Source organism: Branchiostoma belcheri, unplaced genomic scaffold, assembly GCF_001625305.1.
Source record: "Branchiostoma belcheri isolate BF01 breed outbred unplaced genomic scaffold, Haploidv18h27 scaffold50, whole genome shotgun sequence".
Lineage (NCBI taxonomy): Eukaryota > Metazoa > Chordata > Leptocardii > Amphioxiformes > Branchiostomatidae > Branchiostoma > Branchiostoma belcheri.
In genome coordinates, this window is record NW_017804132.1 from 1,290,442 (window position 1) to 1,302,935 (window position 12,494).

At 43.2% G+C, this 12,494-nt stretch overlaps 2 protein-coding genes across 2 annotated transcripts; both read right to left on the bottom strand.

Annotated features, from left to right (window-relative positions):
- Positions 1–1,376: 1,376 nt before the first annotated feature.
- On the bottom strand, positions 1,377–7,512 carry LOC109480234 (carboxypeptidase N subunit 2-like). The gene is made up of 3 exons (XM_019782383.1): positions 7,376–7,512; positions 2,899–4,133; positions 1,377–1,600 (listed from the first exon to the last, which is right to left on the bottom strand). Exons 1-3 carry the CDS (start codon positions 7,510–7,512, stop codon positions 1,377–1,379), a joined length of 1,596 nt encoding a protein of 531 aa, XP_019637942.1.
- Positions 7,513–8,132: 620 nt separating this feature from the next.
- Positions 8,133–10,798, bottom strand: LOC109480309. The gene is made up of 4 exons (XM_019782497.1): positions 10,016–10,798; positions 9,197–9,622; positions 8,733–8,839; positions 8,133–8,414 (listed from the first exon to the last, which is right to left on the bottom strand). Exons 1-4 carry the CDS (start codon positions 10,359–10,361, stop codon positions 8,316–8,318), a joined length of 978 nt encoding a protein of 325 aa, XP_019638056.1. The 5' UTR covers positions 10,362–10,798; the 3' UTR covers positions 8,133–8,315.
- Between the last annotated feature and the right edge of the window lie 1,696 nt (positions 10,799–12,494).

The window sequence follows — 12,494 nt, forward strand, 5'->3', positions numbered from 1 at the left end:
GACAGGATCGATAAAATTTTTGGTATTTTTATTTCATACTGGAAATTTTTGGGGTGGGCGCTGGTTCGTGTAGGTCTTATGTAGGTGTTATTACTAGTATGTATGCTATTAGGCCATTTTTTACGATCCTGCGCTGCGGCCCCTGCAGGTCGTCGTGCATACATTGATCCCCCGCTCGGTAGCGCCCTTTATTTTGGCCAATTTCTACTATTTTTCCAGCGATCCGCGGTGCCTGGTAGAGGCTAGTCGGGGCGACAGTAAGCCATTAGGGCCGGCGCCGCGGGAATGACACAGCGGCCCACCGGCGGGTACGAGACAGCGCGTCGGGGTGAAAGGATGGCGGACAAGGTCTACTCGAAACCTTACCCTGCAATCAAGAACAGCCACCGTATAAACAATATGGCCTAGCCTGGATGCCATCCAGGCTAACTACAGCAGTGCTATAGACGAATTCCAGCAAATTGACTTCCTTCAGTTATTTAAGTATAGACGTGTGTTGCTTGGTCCATGAGGGGACCCCGAGGTGATAGCTTACTGATGAGTGAAGGGGTCCCCCAGGCCCTGGGGTCTCCGATCAGCCGAGTAGGCGGGCAACACAACAGTACGGTATTCCCTGCGTAGTCTCCTCCAGACTCTTTTGCAGGCTGAATAAATAGTAGAAAAAAATAAAAAGTCGACCCTCTATGGCCGACCAACTCCCCTGGCTAGCTATACTCTTTTTATGCCGATTTCAACAAGGAGGTCTGATTTTAACCTCCTTGGTTGAAAGAATAAAGGATAGAGATCAAACTTCTTTTTGTCTTTTTTATTGTCATCTTATGTAAACACAACTGCCTTCGTATTTCAGACAGCTTATGCGTGAAATTCGCCTGTATTTATATTTTGAGCATGTCTAGTTTTGACATGTATCTGCTGGAGTACTCTGTATTGATAATAACTAGCTGTTAACGCGATGATAGCCGCCATCGTGAAACGCCTAATCGACAGTACAGTAGCATATGCCTTCTGACTGAAAAAAATGAAAACATGGTTAAAAAAAATGAAAACATGAAGAAATCATGTCAATACAGCCCAAAATGGAAGATTTAAAAAATCCTGTCAATAGTGCCAAAAATGGCACTGCTGACAGGACGATCCTGTCAGCAGTGCAATATTTCCTGTTATTGACAGGATCGTCCTGTCAGCAGTGCAGTATTTTCTGCTATTGACAGGATCGTCCTGTCAGCAGTGCAGTATTTTCTGCTATTGACAGGATCGTCCTGTCAGCAGTGCAATATTTTCTGCTATTGACAGGATCGTCCTGTCAATAGCCTCAGGCATTGATTTTTTTTCCTTCGGTAAACATAATTACATTAGCGCTAAAATACATGCAGCTATCACCTTCTTTGCTGTAACAACTTACCCCGGTAGGCCCTGCTAAGAACGCTGATCCGGCTAACTTGGTAGAAACCTGCTAAATCAACCTTCCATGATGGTGGAAGTTCCCCCCAACGTATTGAAGCGCACTCATGATAATCACCATCCACAGCCTTCTCGGCTCCATGAAATACTGTGTCGGTGGGACTCTGCGTTGCATTCTTTCGAAGGGCCACGTTAACTTCTGCAAGCAATTTAGTGACTTATAGTCATGACAAATACATGTAGATATGTATCTGTGTGCAGGTAAGACTGGAAGACATTTCCGTTAAAAGAAATAAAGAGTTAGTGTCGAGCTTTCGTCAGTTTGCCCATATGCCTAGCCTGAGTGTCAGCCTTGTTAGCTTTCACAGGGCTGACACTCATGCTACCATGTGCCTAGTTTGGGGTAAATTTTTTTACTCGTTTTTTTTTTATTCATCAAAACATAAAGACATAACAAGGACAGCGTGACGCTGCACTCAACTTAACAACTTATATAAACAGCGCCACACACAAAAAAGGTACAATTAACGTTTAAATATACAAAGTTGACATGTGCGCCGTAGTCCCACCACCCCAAGACATTAAAATATTAAATTAAATGCTAACAGAGCTATTTGAAAGATAAGATTACATGGTAACCTCATTGGCGGAAAAACATCCGCCAATCAGAGCTAGGAGGAGAATTTATGCCCATTAACACTTACGTAGTATTTGGACTTCTATATCTAATTGACTGTTAGAAACAGTCAAGCAGAGCTAGAAGCGCTTGGTATCTCCAATGTAAATCTGAGTGAGTTGCATCGTTTTAAAGTTGTACATAGAGGGTAACATTGAGGAGCCTCTAAGAATAAAGTGCAGTTTAGCATTATCTGACATACCATTAAGGTTGACAAGATGACCAAGTAAATCTGCAAGATTGCCAAAAAGTTCCGATCTCTCATTATTGTATAATGGACAATGTAGCATGAAGTGCATGAAAGATTCGCAACGACACCCGCATCTACAAGAGGCACAGGTAGAGAGTCCTCGGGTAAACAAACTGTGATTGAGAGCACAGGTGCCGATGCGGAGCCGAACAAGAAGGGCGCAGGTGTAACGCGGGCCACAATTGTAATGTGGGGGACAAAAGGGGCGTACTAATCTAATAAGGTGTTTCCGGAACAAGGAGTATCGTAAAGAACGAACTTCCAGGTCCAGTTCATTCCAATGACTTAAACAATAGGGTATAAAAGATCTACTAAACCTATTAGTAAATTGTAACGAAAGTCGAAAGTCGTTACTATTTCTTAAATTGTACAGAGAGGTTTGAGAAATTTCAGGGGGGATTAAGTCAAAAAGATATCTCCATGTTAGGCCATTGACTATTTTATGAAATTACTCGTTCAGATGTGACCAGCAAAGTTTGTTATTTTCCATATCCCTCTCGCATTTCTTTTGTCGAAGGAGTTTCACATGCCTTATATTTCAAACATGCCTTATTTGAAACAGACATCTTACCTTCCTCACAATATTGGCCAGTCCGGACGACGTTGCAAACACAAGTGCCCTCTGCATTTTCCATGGTGCAGTCTCCACGGCTATTACAAACCCTGTCTGTTGTGACGTCGGTCAGTTCAATACCTTCCATGTGGGGAGGGGAGCTGCAGCTAGGGGAACCGCTAATCGTAATAAAATCGCTCCTACTAGTACGCACCCAACTCATTACATGCTGTAAACTACAGTCACACCTCCAGGGGTTGCCAGCTATACCAAGTCTCTGCAAGAAAAGGAGCCGGCTAAAGTCTGCGGGTAAGCGCGAGATGTTATTGTTGTCCAGGTAAAGCTGTCTCAAACTGGCCATCTGTAAGAATACACCATCTGAGAGATCAACTATATGATTATAAGATAAATGCAGCCACTTCAGACGGGGGAGATGTGAGAAAACTCCAGCGGGGAGACGCGAGATGTTATTGTTGGACAGGGAAAGCCATTCCAAACTGGTCAGATTTGAGAATACTCCATCTGAGAGATCAACTATATGATTATCATCTAAATACAGCCACTCCAGACGGGTGAGATGTGAGAAAACTCCAGCGGGGAGACGCGAGATGTTATTGTTGGACAGGGAAAGCCTGACCAAACTGGTCAGATTTGAGAATACTCCATCGGATAGATCAACTATATGATTATTAGATAGATACAGCGTCTTCAGACGGGGGAGATGTGAGAAAACTCCAGCGGGGAGACGCGAGATGTTATTGTTGGACAGGGAAAGCCATTCCAAACTCGTCAGATTTGAGAATACTCCATCTGAGAGATCAACTATAAAATTACCAGATAGATCCAGCCGCTTCAGACGGGTGAGATGTGATGAGGAAACTCCAGCGGGGAGACGCGAGATGTTATTGTTGGACAGGGAAAGCTCTTCCAAACTGGTCAGATTTGCGAACACTCCAGCAGGGAGAACGCGGATGTAGTTGTTGGACAGACCAAGCACCACCAGACGCGTGAGGTTGGCGAAATCCACATCAGACAGATTCTGTATGCTGTTAGAGCTCAGGTAAAGATCAGTTGTATCCAATGGTATGTTGGCGGGGACGTCTTCGAGCCACCTACCCCGACAGTTAACCCGCTTGTAAGAGTTACACCTACATTTCTCTGGGCAGGTGAAGGCAGCCGTGACGACCCACAGGAGACCGAGGACAACGACTGCAGCAGATCGGTACGTCACGCGACACGTCTGCATGGTGTTGCTGCAAAGGCAACAATAGAATACAAAACTAGAATATCATCATCATCATCATCCACGGTGTTCTGTGTCTACAGTCGTGTGGAAATGTCCTGTAGCCGCATTCAGTCTTTCTTCACAACCACTTTTTTTTTTACAACAGACGACTTTTCGATACCGTCCGTCATCTTCATTCAGGCAATTCATCCGGGCATCAGTACCTCCTTTAGCAGCGTGACCGGTTTTCATTCAGACTGTTTATATCTAGCTAGCTGCCGCCGCGCCGCGTGCCAGCGAAGCTGGTGTGTTACGCCAAAGGGCGGTTATACCGGCTATACTGATACAGATACAGATCTATTAGTTCTGAATTTAAGAAGCCAACTATACGAGAATAGCAGAGCTCACATACAAGATACACGTATGTACAGTAACCCTAATCATAGAGATGTGCAAAAAAGAGGACTCATTTTATGAGTCCGAATAATGATCTACTGAACGGATGTATACTGATCTACGTGGGTTCACAAGCCTCTGAACTAGGCCACTTCGTGGAGTGTGCTGTCAATTGTGCAAACTTTAGATTCTTGACGTATACAGGTAAATAAATAAAACTGCAATGTACATACAGTAATAACTAACAATGCAGTGCGACATCAATCTATCCGTATCTACCTCACCAGCCAGTAGATGTTGCCACTCTTGTAGATCAGATAATAGTGATTCGACTATACACTTTTAAAGCGATATCATGTAAGACTAATAAGTAAATATGCACCCGGCCCGCTGTATTTTAAGGAGTCTCCTAGTAATCAGAAATCAAAATGATATTTGAGTTTGACAAGTGATTGATTGGTTTGATTCGTTAAGACGTATCACTGGCACTACATCAAGGTACAAGACAAAAAAAGCAATAACAATGAATTGAAATACATAACTTGTCTGTCCCTTTATGCACAAACCAGCCTGAGGGTCTAACAATACAAAGGTGAATAACCCAGACGGGGTGCCCCACCTAGTACAATTGAATCAAAGACACCTTTCAAGGGCACCACTTCTAAATCTGCTAATTATTTATACAAAGCTCTCAAAACTGCAACGGACTTCATTTAAAAACGGTCATGAAAACAATACCACGCATCAATCAGTATTCCAATGTTGTGTTTTCCCTCAGTAAACCATGAGACATAGGCACAAGATGTGTTTGATAACATACAGATCTCCTGATATCATGGTACATACATGGATGTGACTCAGTTTGTGAACAGATTCTAGAAATCCCAAGACTTTATAAGTCGCATTACAACCAGAAAGTCCGAATACAGAAGCTGTAATTATATAGGTTGATGAACTATCAATGATGATGAATACTAGTAATTAGTGTCGTAGACGTCACGCGGTGTCCTTGGCAGTAATTATTTGTCGCCATGTTGAAGTGATGACGCATGAAGTAACCTTTTACCCTGCCAACCTTTTCGACAGCCTTTTTACTTGTAAGGAAAATTGACTAGTCAACAAACTTCTATGATTGAAACAGTAGGAATACTCATTATGTCTGGCTAGCAGAACATGGCTCTCAAGTTTGTGATTTTCTCGTAGTTTCTAGGGTTTGTCTCACACTGCTATTCTTCACTGCCGTGCTATAGTGGTTGAACTAGGTGCATTTATTTGTAGATGGTCTTTCTTGCCCAAAGGTTACACAAACCAGACGACCGGTAATTACTACTCAAGTCAGGTGAAGCTAATCTGTTGTTTGCGTCGCAAACATGGCCTAAGAACAACGTGTTTTAATCAGAGAGATCTAATCTTCAAGTTTACCACAACTGTGTTATAAACAAAATTTTAGAAAAAAATTGAGTTCAGTTTAGCTACTTCTAAAGCACATGTGTCGTCACATAATACGCTGAACAAAACACGCCTGTCCTTGATACCCTTTTGCCATCGGGGTTCACCTACAGCTTCTTTGGAATGTTGCAGTTTAATGTTGTTACGCGGATACAAATCTTTCAATTAAAAAAAATTAAATTCGCCATGTTTTCCGTAGCGTTTGTGTAAGTGTTTGTGCGGTTTAGCACGATAACTGAAGAAGCTTTCGACGGACCGTATATGAAACGCGGGCTTCAGTGGGCGATACTAGTACTATACCGGCCTACCCTACATTACTTATGGGCTGACCAACTCCCCTCGGGCTCAACTCTCCCATAGCGGCAATTTAGATAGGCGGGCGTAGTGCTCTTGTATACCGAAGGAAACTGGTTAACAGCCCGATACGAGTCTGGCTCCCAGGGTAGTCTTGATGAGACCTGCCCTTTACACTGCCTTTAAAACACCAAATCCCACAATAGAAAAAGTAACTGTAGTATGCATGTATATGTTGATCAGACCGTAGTCGTATGGTCTCAATGTATTGCTTTCCTTCTTTAACCCTGTACATTCAAATAAGTTTTGGTTATGATTTTGCAAATGAAAAATTTAAGCCGGAAAAAAATCGGATGAATCCGAGAAGCATGTTTGACATCATAAATAATGATAACTCACAAATAAATGAGAGTTAACGTTTTAAACAAACCGACCGGGTCCCTCGCCTTGTGAAGTCGAATCAAACAAACCTGTCGATGAAACTACTTAGTACTTTTGAGTCTGCTAAATTTCTCAAACTGCAAGTGCAACCCCCCTTCAAAAAGTCACGTCAGGAAAGCATTAATTTTATATCACACATCAATCAAAATTTTTGCACTGATGTTTTGTAACAGGGAGGGCTTAAGTTTAAACCCAGACCAGGTCATACATGTACTTTAACAATGCATATCCTCTGTTTAATGCTTAGCACTCAGCATAAGCATCTTGCAATGTTCCGTCGCCATTTTGAGGTGACGCATGGACCAACCTTTAATTAGCCTGTCAACCTTTTCAACAATCTTAACTTATTACTCATAAAATGAACAAATGACGCGTCGACTAGTTGTAGAATTGTGGAGAAATATTAGGAAGACTTACCTAAGTATGGTTGGCTGAAAGATCTTGTCTCTTCAGTTTGAAACTTTCTGAAAGTTTCCAGAGTTAGTCTTACACTGTTTTTCACTGCTGTGCAATGGTGGTTGAACGAGGTGCATCTAATTATAGATGTGAATCATACCACCGCCTTACTAACTCACAGGTTACAAGCCTGTCAGTGTTAATTGCGGAACCAGTCCAACACGGTGGAGTCTTCACGTAAGACATCACGAGATCGCCGGCAGGCGCAGCGCGGAGCTGCAGAACGGCCCTCACCTCGCTTTCGCGTCAGTAGCACGGGGCCGTGTCCGCCCATTATCATGCATTCGCGCCAGCCCGTGTTTGCAGGAGTACGGGGGATCGCGGGGCCTGTCTCGTACACGGTCGTTGCCTTTTGAAACAGTCGATGCCATATCGCAGAACGGCTAACTTTAAGTGTATCAGCACGATCCCTCCTTTTGCAATTCTACATGACCCTCCCTTATATTTGCAATTAGAATGCTGCTTTTTATAGCATATATTACTTTTTAGTCGTTTGGGACACTCGGATATGGCATTGACCATTCAGCAAAATGGCATATCGACCGTTTCAAATGGCATCAATCGTTTATGAGATGGAAAATAGCCGCGGAGCCGCGCCTTTGAAGTCGTACATGTATTTTGTCGGCTAATGACAAGAGCTATCTACCACTAACATATTATCAACATAGCATATTCAAAACATACCATATAAATACAGGAAGTTATGCTGTAATAGTGTGTGTTTGGCACACAGAAATTAGGTGGGCGTCCCTCCACCGTACAGGTGGGGAAGTCGTGTAAAGTGCCTTTCCCAAGGGCACAACGTCGGGCCACGGTATCAAACCCGGGACCTCACGGTTCCGAGTCCAACGCTCTAACCGTTGCGCCACCGACGCCACATATGACTGACTGAGTGACTGGAAAGAGGTATTTTACGTAGTGCTAAGATCACAAAACCCAAAACTCATAAAAACGGAGTATTTATTGGCCATTCCTTCTAAAACAAATGAAAATGCTTCAGATAGATTTTTAGACTACTAGACCTATGTTTACCTCCACTCTTTACATCAAGATCCTATACTCAAACGAAAAGTGACTTACTAGATCAGCATTTAATAGCATTTTGAATTTCAATTGGTCCCAAGCGTTACTACGTTTCTTAGAATTGTAAGAAAGACTGAAACAGAGCGGACTCTCATCCTCTACTCTTGACGGCCGTGACCACTCCTGATACAACTATAACAGCTGCACCTGCGAGACTCTGAAATGTCGGGAAGTCACTGAACACCACGATCTGAAAATTAATGAGCGTGTAGTAAGGATATGACAAAGACAAAGAAACTGTTTAATCTGTCTTATTTCTCAGTATAATCAGTGACAGTAAGATTTGATTTTCTACCTAATATATTAAAGACACATTGCAGGACGTTCTATTTTGATAACTCCATTGGAAAATCAGATTATTCATATGTACTTACTTTTCTAAAAAAAAGTATTTCCTTGAAAGTTATGAAGTGAAAATTCTTTTGCTGGTTATCCCACCTAATTTATGTCTAAATGCTGAAGTGCTTCCATCACACATCTTTAAACTTAAAAAAAAAAAAAAACTTACCTGGACCAGAAACGACACCAGCACGTTGGAGTTCCGGAGAATGATGGAGTGTGAGGCTACTCTGGATAGGGACAGGCCTTTGGTCAAGGAAAAGTTACTTCCCAAATCTGAAACAGAAAAAGAAGAGATTTTAAACAAACAAAAACCGTAACAAAGACGAAAAGTTACTTTGAACTAGAAAGGTAACATGTTCACCTTTGCATATGGTCTGCTCGGTTAATTCTTACTCAAACACATTCATATCTATGGTGACAGGAGTCTAAATCCCTCCTACTATAGAATTGCAACATGATGTAACCCAACACTTGTTACAATGGTGACAGATGTCTGGTTCAGGTCATTGACCTTATTTGTTTTGAGAAGAAGAGGAAGAAGAAACAAAGCAAAAAATGTTTTCCTTCCGTAAACATAAATAGAGAAGGAAAATTGAATAGGACATATTATACAGTGGGGGTTAAACTTACCACACAGTGCTGACGTCACCAGCAAGATCAAGTTCGACCCGCTCATATTGATGACGTCACTCATCCCGCCAAGGAACAACGCGTTCGAGCCCGCAGACAACAACGTCGTCACAAGACACCGGACGAAAACCAGAACGTTTGTCGAGACTTTGTCCCTCCGAGAGAGCTTACCGACAACTAGGAAGGCCAAGGCGGCCGACATGGCACCAACAATCGCTACCGTGACCTTCAGAGTTTTCTCGGTAAGGGCAGGGTCAAGGTCATCATCGTGCGAATCGGCGGCCTGCGAACTTGATATTAGGGTTACTCCTAACCAGCACATGCCGGCTAGCAGGACCTCGAGACCACCGACGGGTTCGTGGAAGAACAAGAAGCCCAGGAACGCTGTGAATATCGGGCTGGTTTGTCGGATCGCAATGGCTTCTCCTGTAGAAAATAAAGACGAAATTATGATGATGATAAGATATTGGGGACGGTTATCAAAACCAAAGGTTAGTAAGGTGAAAAAATGGTATGAAGCATAACAAATGTGCACTGAAAAATAAATGCTTCGTACAAGGGGTATGTATCATCAGTGAGGTCCTCATTAATATAGTATATGAACATCCAGCAAAAGTATGACAAAACACCACATACTCGTATAGTACAAATGTACTAGCGTTGCCCAGACAACGGAAGACGCTTTTAAAAAGTTGTCTTTCTGCGACCTGCCGCAAGGAGGCGGTGTGAGACCCTAGAAGTATCAACATGATCCAACATGGCGGATTTTGCAAACAAACCGGAAGACAAATAATATCCTAACGTTACCAATACTCTTACCTAGAGGTAACGTAGTGCTGGCGTAGTCGTTAGCACAGAAGGCTACAAAGGCTACGAGGCCACGAAGCGCCAGCCACGGCAACGTCCGCCTCTTCACCGTAGCGAAGTCGGATCCCCGTCGGGCCCAGAGGACGGCCACCGCCGCCAAGAGTTGTATGGTGCATCGGACAACGATCGTGTGGAACAGGGGCACCTCAGCGGCAAGTTGTAGCAGTGTTGCCGACAGGGCCGACAAGATACCCGACAGTATAGACCACAGAGGACCTGTTACAGTGCTGGGTGCCTGTTTCCTCGGCTTTTTGGCATACTTGTCTATACCAGAAGCGGTGTTGTCTTTTCCGTCCATGGCTGATGTGCCCTAGAGTCGACCTTCTTGTTCTAATACGGCGTATAAAGCTGACGTGGCTCTGTGTCGACGGTGAGTCTCATGAAAGATGCCTATCGTACGTGGTAGTTGTCGAGTGGCTAGGTGTCTGTTGTAAGACAGTTATCAGAAGCACACACACAGGTGAATATTTAACCGTGCGGGTACCTCCTTGGTTTGCATCTGCACTTACTTTATTGGTGTCAGTGACCTGTCGGACGACCTCCAATGCCCATGTATGGAATATGTCGATGACGTAATGCGTAGTCTGTTAATTGGATTCTCATGGCTATCCTTGGCATATATCCTCCATAGTCTTTCGTTTCTTTTAAATAAGATGTTCTGTACATTTTGCCTAATTGGGCTAGGTATACAATGGGTCACACGTTTACAAATATGTAATCTCCAAGCAGATCATACGGTGGCAAGGTACTAGTAGTTATCCATAGGCCAATGGATACTGCCTTGCCACCGTATGATCTGCTTGGCCGGATTAACAGACATGTACATAAAGGCATGTAACGTTACAGTGTAATAGACAGTATGACATTCCGCTTTCTCCCTTACCGGTGATTGTATTTATGTAGGGTGGCGTAACAAAAAAACATTAGTTAAAGCCGGCTGATCAAATTTTAGATGTACAAGGAGTATACATCATACATGTCTCTTTACTGCTATACTCACTTGCTTACAACTACTAACGTTATAAATAAACATACATGAAACACAACAAAAGAAACACACATGATCATGAGTCTCCTTTGCAGGCTGCCCAATTTCATGACTGTTTCTTGAAAGAAAGTGGGAAGACTACTCAACTGTATCTGAAGAGAGAAAGTGATTGATGTTCTCTCTTCAGATACAGTTGAGTGGTATTTTCTTTCCACTTTCTTTCAAGAAACATTCATGAAATTGGGCAGCCTGCAAAGAAGGCTCATGATCATGTGTGTTTCTTTTGTTGTGTTTCATGTATGTTTGTTCCCTGAATTTCTCTAAGTTATGTAGTGACTTACTGTAAGTTACTACATAACTTAGAGACATTTACTTACTTCATTTACTTACTTACTTACTTACTTACTACATTTACTTACTTACTCCTACCGAGAGGAAAGATCTACTCTACTCTACTCTACTCTACTCTACATAAGACATTCACGGAACTGGATGCCAGACCCATAGCACAATAGGCAGAAAGTTGACCTGGTGTGGTGTCCAGGTTACATTTAGGATTAAACGAAGGAAACGCACAGCAGTCGTCGTAGGGAGGGGTTCCTTTCTTGATTGGTAAAAAAAAGTGGGGGGTGGGGGGTAGAAACCACTCGGAATGTGTTCCCTTCCTCCGGCCCCTCCGAATGTAATCTCTCCCCATTTAGCCAGGTTCCAGCCGTCTCCCGACGCCTGACAGAGGCTAGAGTTGCTGGGATTACTTTTAGATTTCAGAAAACAAAGGGGGGTAGAAACCACTCGGAATGCGTTCCCTTCCTCCAGCCCCTCCGTAAAGAGTGTTCCAGCCGTCTCCAAAAGCCTGGCAGAGGCTAGGTTATGAAGTTCTTCTTTAGATTTCAGAAAAAAGGGGGCGAAACCACTCGGAATGCGTTCCCTTCCTCCGGCCCCTCCGTAAGAGGGGGAGGAACGTTCATCAATGGCCGGGAGCCCGGAGCCGCGAGGACTCCACTCCCAGCCCGCTTCGCGCTCAGAAGGGAACGCTACCGCTCGTCATCGTGGCTTCTGCGTGCGTTCACGTTTCCGTGAGAATGCACGGGTCACATACTATAGAAATGATCCCTAAAAGTATGATCTTGGCGCCTTATCGTCGTTACGTAACGTAGGTATGAAAAGCGTCGCAATTCTGTTACTGGTTTTACCGTAACTGTACATAAAAACAGCAAATTATTCGCAAATAACAGCATTCAGTAGGCTACATTGTAAATCAAAGTGAACCTAAATACCTACAGCATTTATTATTCACATTTGTTTTCCTTTAACCTATTTAGTATTGTAATCATTCAAGAATTTTGGAGGGATTTTCAGGTTTGCATAGGTAAGTAGTTTAGTTGCATCACGGGACGGAAAGAGCGGGAAATTTAAAACGTCGACGTAAAGGTAAACCCCATT